The following is a 26783-nucleotide window of genomic DNA, read 5'->3' as shown; positions in this document are numbered from 1 at the left end:
TAGGTGGCCTGTGTTAGTCTAATATGACATTTATAACATTGAGGGGGAAAGAAAAACATAGAATGTATTTATTTTGTTAGAAACAATTTATTATCATCAGTCAATAAGCAAACAATACATCTAAAAAAGAAAGAAAGAAAAAAATCACTGCAGTTTTGGCACTACACTATACATAAGTGAGGTACTAAATGCTTCAATGCTTTGACCAATTTCAAGTCATCAGGGGAAAACATAAGCAAACAAAGGTAAATGATTCATCTCACTGGGTTTTAGAAAAAGGTAAATGATTGTGATAGTGATAGTGTAGAGGGAGGTCAACATTACGGACAGGCAGTTTGGTTATTTTTCTTGCACCCAGACACGTGAAATGGTGAACAAACTGTGCTCAGGTCCTCACAGCAAATGCATCACACAGCACAGCAGCGGGGAGCTTGTCCTCTCCCTTTCTTTGCAATAGTAAGTGAGAATATCGTATGCTCCATTGCTAAAAATTCAGTCATCTACTTAATCTCAGAAATACTTCTGAAAAAAAGGTTAGCACTTCAAAAAAAGTCAAATAAATAAATAAATATGTTTGTGCATATTTGCTATACCATGATATATACATGCATGATGCATATATTCATAGATAGATCAAACAGCCACACAAACATTGTGTGTTGCAGGTTTAGGTCTAATCTAAAGAGACCATTCTTCAATAGTCATTTCTCTGTGGCTTTCACTTCACTACTGGAAGATGGTAAAGACTATGTCCTACACTGGACATCGTGTTGGCTCAGAGTTGATTCTTGGGATATAATCCTGAGAAATGTGTGGGACACCAGTAGATGTCTTCAAGCATCCCATAAACGCGCACACACACATACATCCTGTGCACATGCACACAAACAAACTCAAAAAAAAGGAGAAGAAAAAAAAACTGTACAGTAATGTTACAAACTGCAGGTCATCCATCCCTGCTATGATTGATCCTTAAATATTAAGTATAGTAGAAATGTAAATGAGCTAAAGACATAAATACACAACTTTTCAATCCTGTGTGCCACATCTCAGTTGCTTTGTGTTGCACTCATCCCCAGGGTGATGCTGTCTTTCAGTCAAGAACTGGAGTCTTCTCCCCAATGCAGGCTGGTGTCTGTACAGTTTGGGGTCGCCCCAAACTGATACAAGTGAAACACAAACAAACATAATCTTATCCCTCTAAAATTATTCCTTCATCAGCTTCAGTGATGAATTAAATTAATGTTGAATGTCTTTCCGATGTGCTTGTGAACACATTCAGTAATAGTTTTGTCTGTGAGAATATCATTTACCAGGTTTTAGGCATAGTAACAGGGGGAGACCAGCAGGTCAGTCAGGACGAGCAGCTGGTCATCTGTAAACTGCTGTTTATGTTGCTGCCAGTTGTCATGGTGAGTCCGTCTGAAGTTTGACAGAGTTTTCTTCACAGTCATCTAGGAGGCCACAAACAACAAGTTAGAACAGGCTATTTTTTTCATTTCTTACACATCTCTCTGCATCAATATAAGGTCATTAGTGGGTGATTACACATACTTCAATGGGTTGTGTGTCATTGAGGTGAGCACTCAGGTCCATCAACAGCTGGGGCATCCAGGTGGGCACATCATAGGGGCTTGAGAGAATACAAGCGCTCAACCCGAGGACACCAGCGTGGCGCCGCACAAGGTCTACAAAAGCACAACAGGAGGGATTTCATTAAAATGAGAGAGAACAGTTAACGCTGGATGTATTGTCACATATTCTTGAGTGGTTCCTTACCAGCGGAGGGTATAGTGTCCACTACAGAGCCGAGCTCCCGCTTCCTCTTCTTAGGCAAGGATGTCTTGCAGAGCGCCTCAAAATGTGCCTGCATGGGTGCGTCCATGGACAGGAAATTGCATTGAAGGAAGCCACTGAGTGTTGTGGCGGCCATTTCTCGTACCTAGAAAGTAAATGCAACAGGTGGAGATGTTGAGTTAAAGTGCTGTGTCATGATTTTGCAGAATCAATTACAACAAACATGCAAGTCCAACAGATTAAAAAGCTTAGTATTTCATAACTATCTGACAGTACTAAACATGATAAATCCTAACAGGAACAGGAAAGTAATTGAAAAACCTACACTGACATTGCTCACAGATGATTGGAGTGCCACTTTATCCTTGCATTTTGAGGACTGTGCCTTTAACGGGATACTTCAAAAGGATTTTATGATACACTATAATTCCATACACTCTGAATGTAAAGTGCCACTTTTTGACAACATAAAAATTAGGGGGTAAGGCTGATATACACTTGAAGAATCATGTTGTTCAGGAGTCCTCGAAGGGGGTAAGGTTTTCTGAGTGACAATCATTTTTTGGGCTGCATAATTTATTTTCCTCTCCGGTAGTTTACTGTCCATATATGATGGCATCCATCCATGAAAGTAGATTTTGTAGGAGACAAACCTCATATGTTTCTTTAATAATAATAATATTCAGTCTTAATATAGATTCAGGGAGCTTGTGTATTTTACTTTGCTTTATTATTTTTTTCGATTGATTTTGGGTATTGTTATTATTCCTTTGTACATGGTATTACCATTTAATGTGGAAAAAAGGCCATATAATTTACTGCTTCTTATCTTGAAAAAGTTATTTTTTCCACATTATTTTTCACAATACATTATAACAGTTCACCCAATCTTTTTCTATTATCCGTTCGAACCAACAAGCCCCCAACCTCTGGCTGCACTGTAAGACATACATAAGACATACCACAGCAACAATGTCATCACGTAGGGTGTTCATCTAGTATGTACACTGGCTAGCTGGATGGAAATAGCAACCAGCTGGGGACTGGGGTGGACATGTTAGTGGGAAAGCTTTTCTATAATGCAATCTAAAATGATCATATCTGAAGGCTCCATTTTCAAAGAATTCTCAATTTTGAGCAAGAAAAGCTAATTTTTTTAACAGAATCATACAAATCTTTGAGTAGCAGATTAAATGACAATTAGGGAAAATCAGTTTGAGATCATGTTTAGTTTTTCTGAAAAGAAACATTCCCCATGAGTTGAAGTTGGTGTTTTGTGCACCATGTTACTTAGTTATAATAGAGAGTAGCCATTACATGCATAAAATGTGTTTTGGTGATAAATATGATTCTGAAAAGAAGAATCCAAGTGTCATATAGCCAAGACTTACAAATCAGGTTTAGGTTAATTCAAGAGACCAAACAAAAATGGCTATTTCCATCCATCCCCCACTTCTCCTTTGTCTCTACTCTATCCCTCTCCCTCATCCTCTTTCAATCTGAACATTATCTCCATAGCAACAGATTACTGCAGCCTGTGGTTTCCATAGCAACAGCTAGAGGACTGGTGGGGTGGTGGTGGTGGGGGTAGTGGAGAGCCAGGAGGAGAGTGCTGAATCACTACAGTGAAGCTAGAAGACAGTGCGAGTGCCTGCTAGCATAAACAAGCACGTATTGGCCAGTAGCTTGGCGATGATTATATAATCAGGGTGCCATATGTTTGTTCATCTTCTAACAATGTTCCACTTGCTGATTACATGTTTCAGCTATTGGCACTGCATTATTAATGCTCTTCATCTTACACTGCTGTGAATGCTTGTTTGCCTTTACCTCCAGCTGCTCGTCCTCCAGCAGTCGTATCACAAGTGCCCGCACGTCGTTCACTGCCTTCTGGTCACTCATGAAGGTGAACAGGTTGTAAAAAACCATGATCTGGAGGTATGTGAGCACAGTGTAGCGTGCATGCCAGGAACTGCTGCCAGCAATCTGCAGCACACAATAACAGACCCATCCCACATCAATAATAGACTCTGAGCATTTGTTTCACAAGAGGAACAGACCGTGCCCATGAGTACACCAACTCATTTGGAACATTTATACCATATAAACACAGGAGCACAAAGGCCAAGCACTCATTCTTAGTATGTGTGTCACATCAATCCACTGCTTGGATCTTTCCAATCATTAGTTAATTAACTTTGTAAATCATAATTTTATTTCTTTTCATCTTCATATAAAATGTAATTTGATATCATACTGCTACCAGTTGTGCACCACAAGATGTACCCAAATCATCCAGACTACTGTTACATATGCTCACATGTTTCACATGGAGCTGCACGCTCTGGGACAGAGGATATAGATAATGACACAATGTATTGTGTCATAATAATTCAAGAAGCAATAGTCAGCAAGGCAGAATTGATTCAGCTGTCGATTCCTTTGAACTGTTGGTGTTTTTTTTAGTTATATGTGAGAATCAGTAAAAAGCCCAGTCATGGGTGATGCAGGTGAGACGTTGAATAACAGCCGCAGTTGCCAATGACTCACCTCCTGCAGGGCACTGAGGACCATGGGGATTTGTTCTGTATAGAGGAGTCCCTGAGACATCAGTGACAGGCAGGTTTTTGCGTCCCTCTTCAGTTCATCGTAACTGTCATCATTTTCAACTGGAGCAATCTGAGATAGGTTAGCAGCCAGACAGAGATAGGTTAATGGGTGCGCTGGCATCAATTTAAACTGTGTATACATTAGGAGGAGAAAATGAAAGTTGGTAACTGGCAAAGCTGAAGGTTTCACCTTGAACAGCAGGGGAAGCAGCCGTAGCTGATCGGATACAGCAGTGGAGAAGGAGCGACCAGCACTTGCTATCAGCCACTTTAGCACTGTAAATGTATGAAAATGTGATAAACAAAAATAAATTATTTTTCTGCAAACATTGCCTCTTTCAATCATTCCCATAATGACCAGTTTTCAGTGGGACAGCTGAGTTCAAAGTTAACAGTGACATCACCACCTACCTGTTTTGAATAGCTTGATGGCTTGCGTCCTCTCATCCTGCTCTCCCACCTCATTCTCTTCAATAACGTGGTTCTGGATCTCCTCATCACCCTCCATTAGAGGCTTCAACTGCAACAAAATCCTCTCTGTGAAGTCTGAGATGCGCGGGGAGGTGGTTGGCTGGGTGTATGGCAAGTTGACATCAATCATGAAGATATAAGTGAGCACACTGGAAGAGAATTAGAAAAGATAAGATGAGATACATAAAAACTGAGGGTTAATACTCAATAGCAAATGATGCATTCACAGTCTAAAAAAAGAGGAGCTCACCTGCCAATTCTTTCCCGTACATTCTTGTAGACCTGTGTGAGTTTGGGCTCCAGGTACTGTAGCAACCTGTGGAGGAGCTCTGGCACACGCCACTCCTGCTGAGCAAGGCCTCCCTGTAGCACATATAGACGACTGAAACGGGGGAGAAAAAAAGGAGAAAAATCAGACTTAAGTCAGCCACCTTAACGTCTGCTTTGGGCGGCAACATTTCTACTCACCAGGCATCGACAAAGGAGCCTCCTTCTCCATTGACCGGGGACTCCATTAGCAGCTCAAACAGCCAGTAAAGCTTGCGTGGGTCTCTGCTCTCCTGTAAAAATTCAGCAACGACAGAGTCAGATAGAAGAAAGGACAAGAGTAGGGATGCGTGTTTTGAATTATTTTTCTGACCGATAACCAACACTTGTTAACTGATTATTAACCGTTAAACGATAAGATTAAAACGCTCACAGGGGCAATCGACTGCTTTTTTTTTTGCTGTTATAAAACGCTTCTTCTTTCCAGCGCTGTTGTTACAGGTGATGCACATCTATATCCGTGTAGGCTACATTTATTGTCTGACCTTCCTTCACGGGGACTGCGCTGCATAACTGGCACATACTGTTAGTCCTCCTGTGCAACTTTTTGCTGCAAAATATGACTGAAGGCACATGAAGTCTACAGTACCCGTGTCGACACGCCCCTATGAATTGACGACATAAGGAGCTAAAAAAAAAAAAACCCGATATATTATATAGTATTAATCGGTTAAAGTTCTTGTTATTGGCTAACGGTTAATCATGTGCATCCCTAGACAAGAGACATATATGTAGGGAAATGGAGAGATAAAGACACAATGAGTGTAATAGGACAAAAGGCTTACACAGGCTGTGGCGATGCAGGTGCCCCAGTCAGCGTAAGTTTCTATTGTGATGTTTGACAAGGCAGTGCGGAGCAGTGGACACAGCACCTCCCAGAGGCTTTCAACCTGTAAAGCAGAAGTGTATAAGGTAATGTGGTGCCACAAATGTTGAAAAAGCACCTTCAGAAGAAAGGAGTAGTAGTAGTTGCCACTTTACAGAGTTTCAAATCCATACCTTTGAGTAGCTCCAGTGCTTGCAGCCTCTGATCAGGCCAGACATGATCTCCGCAACACAACGCTGCTTGCTCTCGTGGGAGTCTGCCACTAGGCGCTCCATGTGTGGCTGCAGCACTGGTAGAAAGGCATCGCTGAAATTGCGGAACAATCCCTGAAATAGAAAAAGGGGAATTTGTTTAAACCGGTTTTATTTATTTTTTTTCCATAAATTGATTATATTCCCTAAATTATCTCACCTTGAACAAACAAAACCTGCGAGGACTGAACTTGTCCTTGCCTTTACGGTCCTCGAGGGAGAGAAACTCAATGAACTGGTTGATGAATACCGGGTCTGAGAAATGGTCGAAGATGATCTGCTCCCGCTGTTAGGACAAACACGAGAATTAATTCAACTGGATACAGCTATCATTACTTTCTGGAGCATGTGTGCATGATTTGTAATGGACAAACCTCCGTCATGTCATCTCTGGACAAGTCCTGCTTGGGTTGCTCCTCCAATGGTGCATACATCATCAGTTTCCTAAATAACAAAAATGAGTTAATGGTGAAGAAAAAAGTGAAATATGATATTATCAAGAGAAACTGATGAATTAAGACAATCAATAAGACAGAATGAGACAAAGCTGAGAAATACAATGATTATAAAATGCTAACTTTGGCCAGCTGTAGTATCCCCAGTGAGTCTTTTCCACAAACACACACTGGTCCCAGTCCTGCTGTGTGCGTGGCAGGCTGCTGCTGTTATACTGGAGCCAGAGGTTGTCTGGACGGTCCCCTGCTACAACATTGCTCATCTGCTTCACTCCACCTAGCAAACATATGTGAAAATATTTTTTCAGATGACTTTAAGAAACTAAACTTTAAATGAAATGAAATGCTAAAACACTACACACACAAATCCTTGTGATACTTACAAAGCTCATTGGGGCTGACAGGGACTTTCTTATGTGGTCTCTTTATCTGTTTCATGATTCCTGCTACGGCTGATATTGCCACCTAATGGAGAAAATAAGACATTTCAGGCAGGAAACATTGGAAGGGCAGTCTTTAAGAATCACAGCATTACTACTACATGTAATATTATGTGTATGGCACACCTTGCGGACATAGAGGGAGTCATGGTTGAGGCTTTTGACGAAGAACATGACAGCAGGTGGTGGGAGTTGGTGGTCGTCTCTCAGCAGCAGAGACATGAAACCAATGGAAATGTGTTCAAACTTCCAAGGCCTGGAATGTTAAACAAAGCAGCTGCTTAGAAGATAATATAAAATAACAAAAATAATACACACACACATGAACATATTTTGTAGATGTGAATATTAAATGAACTTACATGTTCCTGTTGCTGAGGCAGTCCAGCAGATCACCAATGAGGTGTTTGTATTTCCTACAAAAATGTAGCGCATTATTAGCATTTGCACGTCTTGTTGTCTGTTATATAACCAAACCTGTCTCGGTCACATTAAGCTTGTATGCAGAGTCAACATAACATCTTAACAGATGTGCTATGTGTCAATATTTTAATGTTTATCAGTAGTTTATTCTAGGAGGGCAAAAAGACTATGAAGGTAAACGTAAATTCCGCGTTAATTCATTGCAACTCAAGTCATCATTCTGGTTGCTCAAAGAGGAAGAAGCAATATTCAAGTGATCAGCAAGGTCTTTGGTATGCTAATGAGACTTCCTCTTGTTGCTGGTGTGAACTTACTCAACAGACTCTGAATTCTTGAGCTCCTGCCTCTTTACACCCTCTGCTACTTCTTCCTCTGAAGGGACTGGGTCCGCAGGAAAGGGATTTCCAGTGATCATCAGTTGTTTGGCTACAGCACAGCACTCAGCAGGGATCTAAAATGATAAAAGCACAAGATAAAACATTAACCATTTTCCACCCAAATGAGCAGTATAAGCAGCATTTTAAAATGTGGGTAAACTCTCCGACAGCAGCCAAAGAACTCCCTCCACTACTAGTCAAGTCTGTCCTTTCCTTCGGACTGAGGATATCATAACTGTAAAAAGTGATGTCATCGAGTGTAATTAAGAGTGCACATACACACGGAAACAGTGGGGTGAGCTGCTAACCACTGTGCAAACTGGTATGTGTCGCTGTTATTATTACACTGTGTTTTGGTAAATAAATTCAACCCGAGGCCCTGACTGGTTCCTGGCACTGACAAGTGTCCAATCAAAGGGTGTACAGTAGTCACAGGTGTTAGTTTACACCAGGCATTAAAAGTGCATCTCCACATGTGTCTCAAGTGACCACAAAGACTGGATGTGTTGTTGACTTTATCCTGTCTGACTGACAGGCAGGTCTATTGTCTGTGTGTATGTGTATGTGAGAGAGCGAGTAAGAGTCAGGGGCAGGGGTTTATTCACTCCTGTATAGGATTGGGCCACCTGAGAACCATGTCAATGCCAGGAGAGCCGACAGGGGAGAAGAGAGAGGGAGACTGAACAAATATTTGCTTTTCCTTGCATGGTTATGTTGGAGTGAAGCCCCAGGCTGAGAGCACAGAGGATGGGGGAAAAACATTTGTCTGAACCGTTTTGTAACTAGTTTTTCCACTAGATTTAATATACATGTGTGACAATCCAGAGAGTGAGGTCTGTATGATTATTTTCAGTCATACCTTTTGCTACACCACGGTAAAGAAAAAGAAAATTCTGATAGCAACAGTGAGCTTTTGTTGAGTGAATTGAACAGCAGAGAAACTGAGTGATATTAAAATTTAATCTACAGCAAATGGTGTGTTTATACTAGAATATAAATACATTTAATTTGTGTTGGATTAATGTGGAATCAATACAATTTCAGCTCATGTTTTCAAACCAAAACAAATGGAAATCATAAAGTACACTTTGTTATAGATTATACACTCACTGAAACCTTGCATCAAATTAATTTCAGGGCACTGTTGTTTGACTTCTTTTTCTAAGAAAGAAAGACAATATGTAGGTGTTTTTAGTGTTGTTCCTACCGAGAAGTCCATGCCGATGGTCTCATACTGGCGATGGATTTTGTCTGCAAGGTCATCAAACAGCCGCACGATGGAGGGCTTCTCCAGAGACATGGCTGAGCTGAGGCCAGAGCGCACGATGGCGGGCCACGTCAGAGCGATGCACTCCCAGTCGTGCAGATTGGCCAGGCACACCCCGCTGTGATTCCCCAGAAGACAGTACAAGGCACCCTGAAGACACACAGAGATGGGATGTCAGAAAATTGTACGTATAAACTCCCGAATATGTAAAGGTTAATATTGTTTTTGAGAGTTGTTATAATGGAGAGCTGGGGTACGGTCTTACTTTGAACTGCTGCTGCGTGACACTGCTGTTGTCTGGGTTGAGAAAGCCCAGCACATGGGGGATCAGATCTCTGCAGCAGAAGTTGTAGGTTCCCAGTGCAGTGAACAACACATTTTGAGCTCTGCTGCGTACCTGGAGAAGGAATATTAGGGTTACTCTTTTTGATTTATGGTGTGTAACAACTTCTTTTTGTGACAGGGTAAAAAAAAACAGAGAAGGCTAATAAATGGGAAAGATTAACCACTAATTGATAACAGGTGATCAATGCATCAATGTTGGATGTCCTGTAGAACTCACTTGACTGTAGGTGCTTGTGGAAACCCTCAACAGATCCTTCATCAGCTCCTGGTGAATGCTCCTGTACTGACATCCTTCCACTGTCAGCTTTCGCAGCTGATAACACAAACAGATCCAGAGTTTTAAAAAAGCAGTACATGCAATAAAATGACACCCAAAAAACATATTTTCTCTAAACGTGGCTTACTTCATGCTGGAGCATGACTCTGTCTATTAGCAGAGCTCTGATGTGTTGCTTTCTGCCGTGAAGCTGTAAAAAAACAACGACAAGGCAATGTATACTTTTAGTTGCCAGTCACTTCAAACATAAGAGGCAATATCACTGTAGAGTCATGGGACAAATGTAAAGAAAGAAAATCGAGTGCAACAGTTCTCACTCTGTTTTCCATTGATTTCTTCACAAGGTTGAAGCTTTTCCAGCGGGAGTCGAACTCGTGTTTGTGAGACCCTTTGAAGTGCAACAGGTCGCTGATGATCTGAAAGGTTATCACAGACAAAAATATTGATTAGTGCAGGGGGATAGGATCAATCTATCATGTATTGGCAATAGGCTGTGTTTTGACACTTTGGATAAGTCTATACAGCATGTACACACTGAATGTCCACAGTGGTTTTCCAAAAGATATGTTGTGAGTGCATGTTTTGTTTACAGCATGTGTAACAGAACAAATTTTCCTGAACCCTGATGATTGTTCTGTTTTTTTTTAACATAAACAATGCTGCATTAAGACTGAAAAGTAAACTGGCTATTCTATTATAGCCTGCCCACCTTGATGATGGAGAAGAGAGACTTGGTGTCATCCTCGGAGTGCTCCAGGATGTAATCTGAAAGAAGAGGAAAGGGAGCTCAGATGGCAGGTCAGAAAACCTTCAGTATACTGTGAGCTTGACTGTTAAGCCGTCTGTGACTAGAGCTTGCTTTGGGGGATGTGGCGGTGGATAAAAGGGAGATCACAAGCTTAAAACGGTGTGTAACCGAGTGAACACTTACGCAGCAGCTGTCTCATTACACCACAGATAGCATCTCTGTAGTTTTCTCTGGTCCGATCTGCAGTTGGAAATAATATGACAGTGGAAGATTATACTCCAACGAACCCTACAGTTGACATCTGTCGTGAGTCAAATTGTTGTCACCCTACAGCTCTGAAAAGGCAACGTACCGTACTCCATTCCTGTGTAGAGGGTGGTCTCGTCTAGATTCACCATACTACGGACCCTGGGGGAGAAAGCAGGTTCAACGGCAACTTAATGACTGAACATTTGAAAACAAACATTTTGGAAGTGCAAAACTCCTGTTCCATATCAAGTGCCTAAAATAGCTTCTCAGTTGTTGGATGTATTTAAAATGTTACTATGATATTCAGTAGACATTTCTCTGACTAAATGATAAAATGACAGAAAGCTCAGACAAGTGAAAACAATGCAAGGATTGATGTGTCTTTTCTATCATCAGTCCAAATGTGAAAATCTAGAGGGTCTTTGATTCATGTTGATTCAACTGAAGCTACTTTTCTATCATAGAAGAACTCTAACTGTTTTTTGTTAAAGGGCCCATATTATGCAAAATCCACTTTCTACTGGTTTTGTAGCGGTTATATGTGTTCCCGTGGCCTTTCTATGATGCCTAGAGGTGGAAAAAAGTCTGTCTGCTCCCTTAATTGATTGCTTCACTTTTTTGAGATCGTCTGCCCAAACGGGCCAGTTGGAATTGCAGCTGTTCTTGACATCAAGAGCAGCTAGCTCCACCTCTCAGTCTGCCTTGGTACTGCCCCCTGGGCTAGTCTATAAGAAGGTGAGCTCCGCCTACTGAGATTTTACCGGAACGATAAACAAGCATGGCGAGTGCATTGCTGTGATTTAGAACCGCAGATTGATTTGGGACAATACAGTCCAAATACAATGTGGTTGGACCACTTGGATATATGTGAAGTGGTTGAAAAACAGTATAATATGGAACCTTTAACCCAAGGTTACTCTCTGGTTAACTTGGTCAGGACAGAGGTTAGTCAAGCGAGGTGCTCACAGTTCAGGGATGGGCTGTCCTTTCAGTGGAGGCATCAGACTCCCAGCACCAAGGAGGCAGTGCTGAACGATGCTCAAGCTTTGTAGGACATCATCTCTGGAAAACACAAAACCAACAACCTTGTGACATCTACACCGAGCCAAAAATGGACAAAACACAGCTGGTGACATCAGTAGAGATTAAAATGTATATCCTAAAAGGAGCAGAGAGAGGCTCTTAGAGTCATTGCTCCTTACCTGATCATGTCCTGTTCTCCCTGTGCAAATCTCTGAAGGCGCTGAAGTTCTGGCTGGAGGATCAGATCCAGCAAATAAAAAGCAAAGGACGTCTCCTCAACACTGGGCACATGCCACCGAATGTCCAAATTCCACAGGTCCCCAGGTCGACCCCAATCCTGTATGGGTTAAAACCAGTGAGCATGTTACTTAATTTAGCACAGACACCAGGTTATACTAATCAGACCTAATAAAAATAACGTAATTGTTTCATGAGTTTCATGACTCATTAGTTGTTTCATCTGGTTTGAGAACATTTATATGTGTGGAAGATCACTCAAGAGGAACTTAATCTGCCACTGAAACTTCAGTCTAAACAATCTAAACAATCAGACAGAAGTCAGACTCAGCACTTTGACTATTGCTGCTAAAACAAAGCATGAAAGAAAACATTCCCTGCTCTTAGCGGAGAGCACTCAATATTATATATTATTCATTGTGATAATAGATAAAAGTCACTTGAGTACATTATGTTTTACAAAACTGTGTCTGTCTTTGCGTGTTTAGAGGCTAAAGAAAAATAATTGAGTTGTGAGACAGTTTATCACTGCATTGAGAAGGTATCAATATGCATTTATGACACCAATTACAGATCACTTCACTGACGCAACCCATAGTACACTCCCTCAGGCCTGCAATACGGCTGGCAACCACAAATGAAAGTCTCTTCTCATGGTGCGGCAGACGGTCATCCTGCCAAGTGAACCACTACCCACATGCCTCAACCGAGGAGACAATGGGATCAAAGTACAGACTGTCTTCAATGACTACCGTAACTGTCTAAAGAGAGGCCGGCAATTAATCAAACCAGGTCACAGGGAATGCCACAGTAAGTCATCTGACACAGTCATCTGACTGTCAGTGGCGAATGTTTGCGATTGCTGTAATTCTAAGTGCCTCTTTGTTTCAAAACAAATCTCTCAAGGAGTGGACTTTTGGTCGCAAAGTGTGTGAGCATTAATGCACCTGAACAGTCATGTGGGACATTCTCCCATAAGGAAAACAGCAGAACTTTGTTTGAGGTGATTAGGGATGTACTAAATCCAGGACTCCGTTACAGATTCGGCCCAATTTTGGGCCTTTTGATGGGGTTCAGTTTCTGCCGATCCTTAGGCTTGCACTACGCACATCGACATAATGACACCGCCAACAGTTACATGAAGGTTTACGATCGATATTCTGCCCTCCCTGAACGACAAAGTTCAAAGCACACTTAGCACAGCCAGTTTAACTGTCATTATCACAAATTAAATATTAAGTCTGCTAGCTTGATGCTATAATGGAAAACATCATAGATGGACTAACAGAAATTAGTATTGCTATCGCAGTAGTTTAAAACCAACAAACAGAGCGCTTGCTCGGTTAGTTTAACATTAACATGTTAACATGGCATAAGTAACATACAATAATACCGATAGATAATAATAATAATAATACAGACATTACATTTTCTCTGCTCTGTGGAAATAATTTAACTTTGTCATTTAATTTGTTGTTTTTAATGAGAAAAAATATGACAGCCTGTATCCTGAATGACTTGAAGCTTAAATGTTCTGTGATTTTCTCTGAGTGTGAGCATAATGCAAAATAATGGCGAAAGTTATTGCCCATTAGTTTTTACAGTTAGAATAAAACTAGAACTGTTTACTGCATTTATAATCTGTGTTTACTGTATGGGCCGATGATGGGAGTAGGATTCGGGATTTGATTCGGACAAATCTTAAAACAGCTGATTCAGTATTCTGCAGAAACGCCCAAATCAGGATTCGGTACACCCCTAAAAGTGAGTGAAATATACATAGAGTATGAGTAGTACCTTGATGGGCAGGTAGTCACTGATTGGTTTGTGGAAGCCTCCTGGCACACTGCAGTATTCTGTGGGGTAGATGAGGGCAGTAGAACGGAGGATGTGGTGGAGCAGGTTGCAGGCTAGCATGTAGCCCTGCTTACACTTGAGGCGCAGTGTCAACTGCAAGATCTGGACCAGGTCAGAACGATAGGGCAGGATCTTGTCACCGTCCACTCGACTCACCTGAAGTGCAAATGGACAGAGGCACTGTGTTATAGGTCAGCTGTGATGGTAAACAAAGGAGACTGCAGGTTAGGGGTTAGGTTTAAATCACCTCGGAGAGCAGCTGGAGATTCCACAACAACTCCTTGTCGAGTTCCTCCTCATTCAACACTTCCTCATCTGTTAGGGGGGAAATAAAGTCTGTCAGCAAATGACAAAGACACATGGAAGAAAAGACATGTCATGCGTTCAATCATCTCCTCTTTTAGAGCCGCTTATTCCTTTGCGGTGAGCACTTACTGACAGCTATATGGTTTATGGCATTGCAGCAGTGTGGCACAAACATCTTGAGTGACTCTGCAGGGTGACACTGAAATGAGAAGCACAGCAGAGATGAAGATAGTAAACTAACAAGCTACAACGGGTTAACTCTTTGAGCCTTGATTAAGAGTCAGAGTGGACAAAACTGACCTTTGATGCAGCTCTACACATGTCAGCCACCATTCTCCCCGAAACACGTGTCTCAAAGATGTTGGTGGTCGCAAAGTTGAACACCTTTACTAGAGCCACCTGTTGAAAAAAACGTGACAGATGTTCTCGTAAGTCTAGAGATATTTACAAATGAGAGAATATGAAAATATTGCATTCTGAGACAAGTGCTGGTCTCAACCTTGAAGATGTCCAACGAACACTGTGTGAGGATGGTGCTGAAGGTGGAGGAAAGGCCGAGCTCGACCAAACTCTCCAGGTGAGTCATCTTCTCCGTTTCTGTTTCCTCTCGAGTTTGCTCCAGGGTGCTGCTGTCTATCAGGGCAAAGCATCTGTGTAGATTAAAGAAGTGAAACACATCAGTTAAAATGTTCAGATTTTATCACTCCACCTCCAACAAATACTGTGTGTGATCTGAATAACTGAGAACCTTTGCAGACAATGTGTGACAGAGTTTTCTTCCGGTTGTTGTTTTGTTTTTTTAATCACACTGTTATCGGCTTCCTCTGCCATTAACCATAACTACAGGATGTGAACACAGATCTTCATATTAATAAAACCTCAAATAAATTTTGTTTTAGCCAATATATATGTGTGTTAATCCCTTAGACTGCTGCTGATGAGTGACTGACTCTTTTGATGCAGTGTTTTTAATCGAAACTCCACGCACCTGTCCATGAACTGAAGCACAAAGTCTTCAAACTCAGCCGAGGCAGAGCACATCTCTCTTTCCACCTGAAAGTTGTAACAAAAACAATATGAAAGCTCCATGTGCGAAGATGATAAAGGATCACATTGCATTCAACTGTGAAGAGGGGAGGGGAAAAAAAACAGCGGTTCACCTCTGTCAAGTCAGTTCTTTCATGTAGGGCAGACGAACAGTCCACCAAAGGCACGAGAGTCACAAATGTAGCAATGAACTGGAATGTGATCTGTAGGAAGAGGGATAATGTTTACAGTACGTCCAATTCATATTATTTAACTATGGTAGGGCCAAGAGAAATACAGTACAATGGTAACAGTGGAGCATACCATGCACTTGCTGAAGTCATTTGGGTCGACGCCTGGCAGGGCCCTCATAAGCAGGGGCAGCATGTGAGTGGGCCCCTCAGGAAAGCGCTGCCCACCTGACACTAAGCTCCGTGCCACACCAATCATGCAGCTCAGAGTGGCCGTCAGCTGGTGGGGCTCAGTCAGAGTCTCCAGAGCAGGGTATGTTCTATGGTAGAGGAGAAAAACACAATCAGCCCTTTGTGTTCAATTCAAAATGTGGCCTTGTCTCTTATCTAAAGCGGAAAAACCAGCAACAGCGCTCCAAATTCTTAAGAAGCAGAACATTTACGAAGGAGATTCTCTGGTTCGGTGCAAACTTACTTCTCCAGCACAGGGGGAATGACCAGCTCGGGCCTCATCAGAGCCAGGTTCTGCAGGGCCTGGGCTGCGTCCAGACTGCCCGTCTTGCTGAACATGGCCAGTAGGACGGGCTGCATCATACTCTGGACGAATTCTGTGATGTCCTCCTCTGTGAGCTTGTGACTGTCTGGTATGGGTGTCAACCACGTGGGCTTCCTGTAGCGCTCTCTGTGCAGCCGCCGCACCACGCTGGCCGGGAGACGCTGGAGCAGCTTCATGAGCTTCATCTGCACGTGAGGACAGAGGGACAGAAAGACTGATACGTGACAAAGGGGATGACACACAGGTGGTACAGTGCGCCTCTGGAGAAGCAGAGGGTGTCACACAGAGCATATGGAGACATGAATGGCATAACGGACGTACAAAGACAAACCGATTCACTGTGAACAGAACACTTTGTTCACCGGTAGTTGTCTTGTACGTGAAGGGATGGGATGGGATCACGTTTGCATGTTGTAATTTCATTTGACTGTCCAAAGAGGAACTTTTTTTTCTTGGCTACTCACAATATATCATAACCTGACTCCTGGGAACATTTTTGTTTACTCTTAGTGCATTGCCAAACACTGTTTACATGTCATAAAGCCACACCATGAGGGATGAACCTCTCACGTGTTTCCAAGCGACAGCCTAGAATACACACAAACTCATCCCCTCTTGCCAAAAATAAAGGTTTGTGTATGAGGACAGTTCGCCGCCTGTGGTTCTTCAAATCTAGTACAGGGGGTTCCTCAAAACAGAAAGGCATGTGGCTCTGCTCCCAGTGACATTTAATAGCATTACAGCCGCCTAACTCACATGGCTTCCCGTTATATCTGAACTAGATAGCCACGTCAAGCCCCGACAGCCCCCGAGATTCAGGAAGCTTCCTAGAAAATTGATGACGAGGGACTCCGACCTCTGTCACTGTGAGCGCTGCTGCCATGTGCCCTGTTAAGCCACGTTAACATGGGGTTGGAATTATACCTAGAACATTCTGGATGAGTGATGCACTGAAAGCTATGGTGACTCATGCTTCCCTTAGATTATAGTTATGATCATTCTCACACACAAAGGTTTTTCTAAACTTGTACTCCAGGCAGTCTGCATTTGACTCGTCGTCCACCTTAAGTAAAAAGTGACTCACCAACCAGCGGCCATGGTTTGATGGATGGAAGAAGGATGTGATGCTGTTGAAAAGGCCACTGAGTTGTGCTTGAGTTTGCTTGCTGGGTCCTCCCTGAACACAATACAACCAGAGTAAATTGAAGAAAAGTTTTTCAACAACTGCAGTTGTTTCTAAAAATGTACTGAAAAAAAAAAAAGAACTGACCAGGAGAGATGAGACCCAAAGAACCACATGGCTGATGTCATAGGCATTGGTGACATATCTTGGTACAATCATCTGACTGGTCCCCACAGGGAGATTCAAGCTCCTCAGAATCCTTGTGAAGATCTGAAATGTGAAAAAACAAAACAAAGTTATATACGTTATATGTCTTAACACTTAATTATTATGATGTGAAGTCAGTCGGTCATAAAAACTGATCAAAAAACTACAGCATGTGGGTGTTTACAGGTCAGTGGGGTTTATTATGACCTATATCTGGTGTTGTCAAAAGGCATAAACAGTCAGTGGGTTGAAGCACAAACATGATGCAAGTCACTTCCCTATTTGTGACTGTGGCTGCAAGATCAAGCAGGAAATCTGATAGTTTGTTTCTCTGACAAGCAGCCATGGCCATGAAATAAACACCGCCAGCCAAAATCACAAAGGTTAGGCAACACACGAGGCCATGTGCCACCAACCTCAAAACAACTTTACTGTGTAGCAGGCACTGGGAATGGGATGTTCAGAAAAAGAGGGCAACAAACCTTAGGGATATAGGGGTCCCAATCGATGTAGCCAATGTTGTCATTAGCCAAGCGAGCAAAGAGACTGACCAAATGCTGCAAAGATGGAGGACAACATGTTACACAGGAAACATGTTTCACTGTATATTCAAGCGTTTTCTTAATGAATGAATCTACTCACCACCTCCCAGCTTGGAAGATTTTGCACAGACACCCATAAGCTGATCATTTCTTCAAACCACAACCTGTCAACACAACACTTCAATTACTGAGAGTAGTTTCTTGACTGACTACCTTATTAGGTACATCTGTGTTTAACAAGTTAGAGCAACATTTTCCTTTGCATGTCCATAATTCAGTATCATTTCCTAATAGCACCAAATAATTATGTAAATTAGTGTTAATTAAAGGAAAATGATGCAATTAGTTGATTACTTGAGATTTTAGTGTTTTTTAGTGATTCGAATTTAAAGTTCAGTGGACAGTGAGTAAGATGAACAGGCTAAAAATGTTCAGTATGTCTATGGGCAAGCATACATCAATCAAGTGTAAATATTTTGTCAGAGGAAATGATTAGGAAATTACTATATACACCCCTAAAATTAAGAGTCGTCCTCTTCCATTTTCCAGCCCATGCACAATGCTACAAACATTTCTAAGTAATTCATGTCTATGCTAACTTCTAAGTGCTGCGCAGTGTGGACGCAGCATTCCTGCAGACAACTGACTCTCATCCCGAAGGGGCTCCGTCAGGGAAAAATCTTAAGAGCAATCACTTGCTTTGTTTCCAGGATGAGAGTGTACGCTCTAAAAAGTAGACAGTGGCTGTGAAGGTATGCATCTGGTCAACAGTCTGCATCATTGCTAAGACATTAGGTAGGCGGTGACATTTAGAGGATGCTCTGCCAGAATTAAGAGGCCGAACTCATCCCATCTCTACACAACTATTTAATAGTGTGGGAGGAAGGGAATGCCAGACAATATTCAAATGAAAAAAAAAAGGATATTTTACAAGCGGAAACAAAAATACTGAAATCACTAACAGAGTGTTTTTAATCTAACCGGTGAGGGAAAACATAGTAAAATGAGTCTTGGTTCTTTTTCAGAGCACTCATTGTGATGTCTCACTATGGTATGCAGCAGCACGCCACTGCATATTGGCACTGCTGGCACTGATTCCATCCTAGCAGACAAGGTGACCATGACCTCCAGGACCCTGAGCCTTTCTATACACATTTATCTGTTGTCATTTTCAAAGCCAAGCTGTATTTTACTGGATCTCAAGGCTAACTTACTGAACTACCTGCAGACTGGATGGATAGCTTTGATGACACCCAGACACAGGACAGGATGAAAAAGTGTCTTACTTGAACCCCTTGTGATGAAGCTCCGGAGGCAGAGTAGTGGGGAGGAAGAGTTCAAAGTAGCTGATTGCCCTTTGCATGGTGACATCAAAGGGACAGAGGAGTGGTCTCCACTCATCCAGCATCTCCTGAGTGCCAGACTCTGAAAAGTATCTATATGAACAGAGAGAGAATCGCTATTAGTGTGTAAAATGAAGCTGATGGGAGGTTACGAGAAGAATGCTATTTATATCATTCACCAGCTCGTGAGTGGATATATATTGACACTAGCAGAATTTGAACCACCAGCAGAGCAGCTTAGAGGATGTTGGCAAGATGGACAAGCCTCTTAGGTCCTTTACAAATCACACACACACACACCTGAACGACCTGATCAGGCACCTGGAGACTCATGACCTGATGTTACCGTGAGACTTAATGAAAAACATTACATCACGTTGCAAAACGTTACATTTACATTAATATATAATGAGACCTTCTGTAACACATTTAAAGCAACAGCAGGCAACCGTGAATCATCTAGTGCGTGTTTGAGTTTCCACTCCTCGTGACCATCCACATGTTTGTGTTATGTTCACATTACAAACAGAAGACGGGAATACACACAAACAAGCATCTAATGAAATTTTCGATGCCAAGAGCGCAATGTTCCAAAAAACGGGAGATTACAAGTCCTACACCTGGCACATTTTTAGCTGTTAGGGTAAATCCTGTGGTTCCACTGGGCTCATTGTCCCACGGGGGGATTTTCACGGTTCATTATGTGCTTGTGTAAACCCTGCAGGGTATTTCAGGTCACCTAGCCACCTCAGCAATTCCCCATCCACTAGAGGCGTAAAAAAAAAACCTGTTACTTCCAACCAAGGCTTCTTCCCTCTGCTTCACTGCTGATCCACGGTGTCTCAGCACCTGACCACAAATCACTCTCCCTTCTCACAGTAACAGGAAACTCTCACACAAGACCGAATTAGATGAGGTAATAGGATTATCTGCCTAAGTGCAAAGTGAGGGAAGAGTCCTACTGCTCACATAAGATATCTGCAAACGAACCACTAGAGTGAGCACAATTGGGCACCTGCGGGTGACAACAAAGCTAGGGAGTGAAAAGGCACCCTAGTGGCGCCTAACGCTGGCCTCGATAGGTTTCTTTTTCAACGGCAGCATTCAGCATTTACACAGAGTGTTTTCTTTCATATCAGTTCGGCTTTGCATAACTGTAATTTTCCCATATATGCACATTTGTGTTACTTAATATCCTGTCAAGTCGGGATGGGCAATATTTATACAAATAAATAAACTGTGTGACTAACACAACTTGACCTGGAAATGCATGAACTGAACCTTCCAGGAATCTAAATTCAAAGATAAGACAGGGTGGTGTATTTGCATACAATATTATCAAGGTGTACTTACGGTCTACAGCTTTTGATAAGTGTTTTCAACACACTTTCCACAGAGCTGAAATAAAATACAAGAAAGAATAAAATGTCATTAATACGTCCAAAAACTGCGATACTGATGTTAGAGTGACAGTTAAACAATCTTCACGCCAGTGCAACTTGACTTGGATTGCATGCAGACAGAAACGCCTTCATTAGACACCTGGCTGGTGTACAGTGACAGAGGAAAACTGAAAGGTTGGTGAAGTGAGGAAATTGTAATAGAATTTCATTAACAGACTATGATCGCCTTACTGAAAATAAACAAAGTGATTGCTGTCAATAGTGGGTGATCTTCCTGGCTAGCCTCGAGTTAACATACAGATTTAATATGTTCACAATCAAACTGACTGTTCATTCATAATAATTTATAATCTTAAAGTCCCGTCTATGATACTTTATAACAGGCTGGATTTACTTCTTATAATAAAATGTCTTACACCTCACAAACTCCTTACATGATTATATTCATTTATAGACTGCAAACACAGGAGTGTGGTCACATAAGAGTGTTGAAAGCTCAGGACCGATATAACCACAGCTTTTGAGCTTCCCCGCCCACAATCCCACCTATCTGCTCACATGCAAACTCAAGCCATGCCTTGTTGTAAAAGCCCTGCAAGTCCCACTCACCAACTGGTTTTTTATCTCCGTATCATTCAAGTCTTTTTGTAGCTCACATACTCCACGTGGAGCACTGTGACAACAGTTGAATTATGGGTGATGCACTCTGCAGCAGCTCAAACTGAAAATGTACTGTATGGTTTTATCTCTCTGTTTATAGCACTGTAAGCCCACAACACACAGGCCACAGACCAGGGTCAAACTCATGCACTGCAGGTCTAGCAACAACGGAACTAGCGAAACCGAGTGTCCCGTTACAAAGTGCTCAGACACTCGGGGAGAAGAAACCCCAGACTACACTGTATGACCTTTGTATCTGAGTTGAAGTGAACCCTCACGTTGACCTCGACACATACCAGGAGGGGGAGAAAACGTGGCAAGAGGTTGCACTCTTCCATGACTCCTCAAAATGCTGTACTGTAAAAGCAGGGATGTCTAACTTCAAAGCAAGCTAAGAGGATGGATATGTAAAAGCAACTTCCTTGAATATGGGCCAAAATATAGATAATTGTTGAGAGAGCATTTATGCACATACCAATGCCACCACTAAGCTCGTGGAGCAATAAACGTTACATAATGCATCTTAAATATCCTAAACTGCATCATCTGCTAATACGGCCGTTATGATTAGAAGGAACCCTAGAAAAAAATAAACACTGCCTATTATCACTCTCTGGTGGATAGAAGAAGGGTAAAAATAAATCTGTTAGCTGCAGTGCGACAGTCTCCGATATGAGTGAAATGTTAACATTGATTGAATAAGTCGTGATTTTTCTTCCGTCATAAGCTGTATATGGGGTGTCCAGTTTTTGTTTTGACATGCAATGTAAAAACAAAACAAAACAAAACAAAAAAAACAAGTAAGTGCCTCAAACGATGAATTCAAAGTAAAACACAAAGAGAAGTATTGTCCTTACCACCTCTGAACCAATTTTAGCATTATGAGTTTAGTGGATGAACGAGGCCGTGGAGAACTGAATGTGAAAGGAGACAAAGGCATAAAAGAACACATTCAGCACGTGACAAAGTGCCAATCAAAAAAATGAACATACTTTGCATCAACTTGTACAATTTTTTTTATCATGTTTTGAGTATTAGTATAGTTTTGACAGAGGTGAGCTGGCAATCAGCCAAAGCAGGTTGCTGTCATCAGCTGTAACATGAAAGTGATGTGCTGCTAGCAAGGCATTTGTGTGATTAATATACAATGTTCCCATAGCACCATAAAAGAGCACCTCGCACTGCTTGCTAAGACCCTCACAGAAAGTTTCCAAGAGTGTTGCATCGAGTAAACCAACATTCAACTCGCTCCCAAGCGTAAAGGTCATAGCTGACACTGCTCCATTCAAGAAGTGCAGTTATGAAGGGTATGTGTCAGGAAACATGTTCCACTTGTTCTCCAACAACTGGCCCATTAATACAAGAGAGACCCGAAACCCATAACCCAAGAGCAGCTGAAAGCGAAAAAGAAAGAAATTCTGCCTGTTAATTATTTACCTTGATGTGTAAATATATTGATCTATAGTAGCTACAATATTCTGTTCTAAGTTCATTGGAGTGAAGCAAAGTATAGTATATTAAATTACCAAATTAACCAATGTAAAGCTTGTTTTTTGTTTTAAATTAAAAGGCAGCTCTGCAGAGTTAATGTGTTTGGGCCTTTGTGTGTTACACCATGATCTGTCTGGACAGTTAGGGAATTAACAGCAACGTTTTGGTCAGTAGTGTAAGCACAATAAGGTGGGAATCCTTGGTTACACTCAATTCCATGAATACATTTTACCCACTATGATACCTTATTTTCAATGATTTTACCCTTACATTACATATAATCAACTTTCGCTTCTCCAAGAACGGGAATTCTGTTGTTTGATTAGTTCTGTTTTCACTGTGCAATTACATATACCACCATCACAACCTAAGGAATTGAATTTGCAGGAAAAGAAGAATATTATATGTGAGCACACTTCATAGATCTTTCTAGAGCTTGATGGTTAATCTAAGTGTTGAAAAATACAGTGTTAAAAAAAAATGTTAACACTTTCATCACAAAATGTGGCCACTAAATGTTATCTAATCTATGGAAAACTTCCAAATTAATTTTAATGTACCCAGAATGCCCTCCTCACTGGATATATCAAAAGCATATCCTAATTCCTATGATCAAGCATACTGACAGTATGAACAGCAGCTATGAAGAACAGAGGCATACTTGGGAAACCAGTTGAGGCCCAGATGCTCCGTCTTTGAAAACAGAATCCTGTCATGCAGCTCGTACAGTGGTCTCCACGGCAACTCAAGGTCGTCCCTTGACAGTAGTTCCCTTTTCCTGTTGGATGAATCAGACATAGAAATAGATGAGAATAAACACAGAGAAATTTTAGCTCACATCCATAAGCTCTCACAATTTATCATCAGTGGTGGATTTGCGGTATGTTTTTAAACAATCCAACTTGGAGACAATCTTGGGGAAGTAAGCACTCAAAATATCTCTCTGACTTGCATGTTTATCTTGTGTACAAACAGTAGCGGGAAACAGATGAGGCCCATTCTTACTTGAGGAGGTTGATAAGAAGCCGAGCAAGGCCCTGCATCATGCTGATCTCCAGTCCGGGGATCGTTACTAGCTCATAGAGCAATTTGATGAAGAGCACATGGTCTTCTTTGCTGAACTTCCGCCCATACAGTCTCATGTACCTAAAAAAGAAACACATTAGAGCTAATTGTTTGGTTCTCAACACGCATGATAAGTTATCAAAGCCCCTAGGAGATGTGTGAACAACATAACTTTAGGTGCTTATGTTCTCTCATGGATACCATAATTAATTTCATTACAGACTCAGACAAAACTTAAGAGAGTGGGAGCACAGGCAATTGTTTTGATAATAGCACAAGCAAAGTTGTCAAGGCTTGATTAAGAGATGTGAAATTAATCATTATGAAATGTCTGTATCACCATTAAAATGCCAAAATACCAGTGAACAGAATCTGGGTCAACCCCACAGTAAACTTTCCATCTCTCTGAGCCGGCAATGACTCACTCTTGGACAGGCCAATGCGCCAGCAGTAGGGACTGAAACGGATTAAAGACTGCCCAGCAACCAAGTGCAACAAAATGAAACAGCAATCTAAGTAATCCACTGTCATATTTGCTGGAGCAATCAGCCTCATTAATTAATAAATGTTAAAGGGGGCACAGTGCTACTACTGATTGTTGTTATTATTTCAAATGAACGAGTATAACATGTTTTCGCTGCTTGGGAGTTAAATATTACCTGATAACAAACACTAAAACTGTATGAAACACTGTGTACCTATAACACAAACTGGGCTTAAATGAAAAACTCATATTTTCCTAAAAGATTAAAATTGATTTTGAGGTAGGCTATCTCATGAGTTACCTCCTGACTCCCTGGAAATGTCAAAGCCAGAACACACGTGGGAAAAAAAATAATGACACTGACTTATTAATGCTGCACTGCCAGGGTCACGTTGTGTATTTGACACTTGCCCCAAATATTAAACCTATACCGTCACTAATCAGACACACAGGGTGGTTTGTAGTTTGTGGCCATAAATAACTAACTAAGCCTTAATAAACCATGAAAACATCCCAGGCAGTAATGGGTTTCAGAGGCTTTCAAAACATTCATTATCACAGAGGCACTGGCCGGTGTGAACAGGTACAACCTGGACAGACAGCCTTCAGTGTTACCCAACAACCAACATAAAAAAAGTAACGTTACACAAGGCGAAATGACGGCGTGCACTCCACATTATGACATTACGCATAAGTTTGTTTACGTCCTTTCAAAGGGCTCAAGGTTGAAAACATTACCCCGGTGATCAACAACTGTTACTGTTGCGTTAGGATGTCAGAGATTAGTGTTACTTACGTGGAAAGTTTCCTCGTCCAGAACAGCACCCCGGGCCATATCTCTCTAAGCTGAACAGCTCGGGCCAAATTTCCTTTTATTTTGCTCAAAATTTCACTGGACTCTTCGTCGAGTCTGTCCGCGTACGGCAGAAGTTTGTTGTAAACGATGTCTTTTTGAGGAACAAAACCCAATGTGTCGGACTGAGCCTCTTTCATATTAACAATTCCTACCGGCTAGCTTCACTGTGCTAGCAAAGAAAAAGAAAAAAAATTCACTGTTCAACTTCGCTGGGTTTCCCGGGTGCACGTTGTTATGCTACCCGGCTAATGTGAGGGCTAGCGACTTCCCAGCTAGCTTACCGACCCTGTCTGGTGAAGTCTAAGGTTGTTATGGCCCGCACACTTCACTGACTAAGTTATGAAATTCCCAAGTTGATAACAAGCTAGCTAGTCGCCTAGATTAAGTTAAGTTAGCTCCATTTGCCGGAAAATGGCGACATTATCAGTTTCATCTCAAGTGTACACAGGCTACCGAGAGACACGGGTTTGTCCAGACAAGAGACCGCGCTGGTTGGTGCTCGTACTCCTCTCTTTCTGCGGCTAACGTTATCCTACGGACCTGGCAATCGGGCTAACGGTCTAGCTAAAGTTAGCTCTCTACTACGAAATCACGGTCACATCCCATGAAGTATCAACGTCGACTGGCTCGTCCAACTACGGCACAGCACAGCAGACAGTAGAGGACGACGACACCCAGCTACACAACATAGACGTCATGTCCGTCGGCTTATGATGCGAACAACACTACATTTCCCAACACCCCTCCTCCTCCTCCTCTCACCCTCATTCATGCTTTTTATAAATGCTTATCCTTTGGCCACTCTCACAGGATGACTTGAAATCCACTTAGGACAAGTGTCCTCAGGTGTCTTTTTTACTCCTGTATTTTGCTCTTCCACGAGGCCAAATATAGCTGCACCATACACCAGAGGTTATTTTGTGAAGCTCGAACCCTTTTCCCTTTATTAACCATAGACGTAGTTAAATGCGGTAGATAAATAGAAAGATACACTTGTTTTAGTCTATAATGTATCTATCATCCAAATAATTCATTTTGGAGTGGGGGATATGATTAACCCTACCCTGGTCATATATGGTAACAGTGGATGGTGACTTCCCCTTGTCTACACATAATAGACAATACTGAACAGTGACCGCCACCCTGCGGTTAGAAGAGGTAAGGTACAAGAAGCAGGTAGGATATATCAAATAGAAAGAAGTCCCACTCTGGCCGAACTTTGAAGTACTATTCGGGTCACACATATCGTTGACTACCAAAAATGGCCAAATTCACCTCTTACATTAGGAAAAAAAAACAATATTTAGAGACTTTGAAAAGAGCACAGTTGTCAAAATGTCTAATGTTTATATTGAGTAGGGACACGTAGTTTTATGTTTGTTTGTTTGTTTGTTTGTTTGTTTGTTTGTTTGTTTCTTCAATTGAGTGTGACATCTTGCTCTAGTATAGACAATCTAACGTAGCGGAAATTGACCGGTGTCCTAGCAACCTGTAGCATTTGTTCACCTGAAACTTTAGCTTCGAGGAAATGTCACCTCGCTCCAAACGTTG

General features: G+C 41.7%; 1 protein-coding gene across 3 annotated transcripts; it reads right to left on the bottom strand.

Annotated features, from left to right (window-relative positions):
• Positions 1-67: 67 nt before the first annotated feature.
• On the bottom strand, positions 68-25856 carry psme4a (proteasome activator subunit 4a). Of its 3 annotated transcripts, XM_085800340.1 has the most exons (48): positions 25173-25856; positions 23833-23973; positions 23489-23605; positions 22194-22250; positions 20627-20671; positions 19217-19366; positions 18031-18094; positions 17871-17945; positions 17329-17451; positions 17143-17235; positions 15978-16243; positions 15636-15822; positions 15446-15535; positions 15274-15338; positions 14785-14935; positions 14586-14684; positions 14415-14484; positions 14227-14294; positions 13920-14135; positions 12065-12222; positions 11829-11924; positions 10966-11021; positions 10797-10853; positions 10575-10630; positions 10183-10281; positions 9993-10055; positions 9806-9901; positions 9509-9640; positions 9184-9393; positions 7914-8050; positions 7539-7592; positions 7303-7432; positions 7120-7201; positions 6860-7013; positions 6656-6725; positions 6442-6567; positions 6204-6356; positions 5990-6094; positions 5346-5437; positions 5128-5259; positions 4818-5026; positions 4597-4682; positions 4348-4476; positions 3628-3783; positions 1780-1942; positions 1555-1688; positions 1314-1454; positions 68-1160 (listed from the first exon to the last, which is right to left on the bottom strand). In XM_085800340.1, the coding sequence occupies exons 1-47, from the start codon at positions 25367-25369 to the stop codon at positions 1320-1322; spliced, it is 5544 nt and encodes a 1847-aa protein (XP_085656466.1). In that variant the 5' UTR covers positions 25370-25856; the 3' UTR covers positions 68-1160; positions 1314-1319. The 3 variants fall into 3 exon arrangements, with proteins under 3 accessions (XP_085656466.1, XP_085656465.1, XP_085656467.1); XM_085800339.1 differs by having other exon boundaries at positions 68-1454; XM_085800341.1 differs by lacking the exon at positions 22194-22250.
• Between the last annotated feature and the right edge of the window lie 927 nt (positions 25857-26783).

This window comes from Trachurus japonicus, chromosome 15, assembly GCF_045865225.1.
Source record: "Trachurus japonicus isolate A0001 chromosome 15, Traja_1.0".
NCBI classification, from domain to species: Eukaryota; Metazoa; Chordata; class Actinopteri; order Carangiformes; family Carangidae; genus Trachurus; species Trachurus japonicus.
Note: the sequence above shows the minus strand (reverse complement) of the source record. Positions and strands in the feature narration are given on the sequence as shown.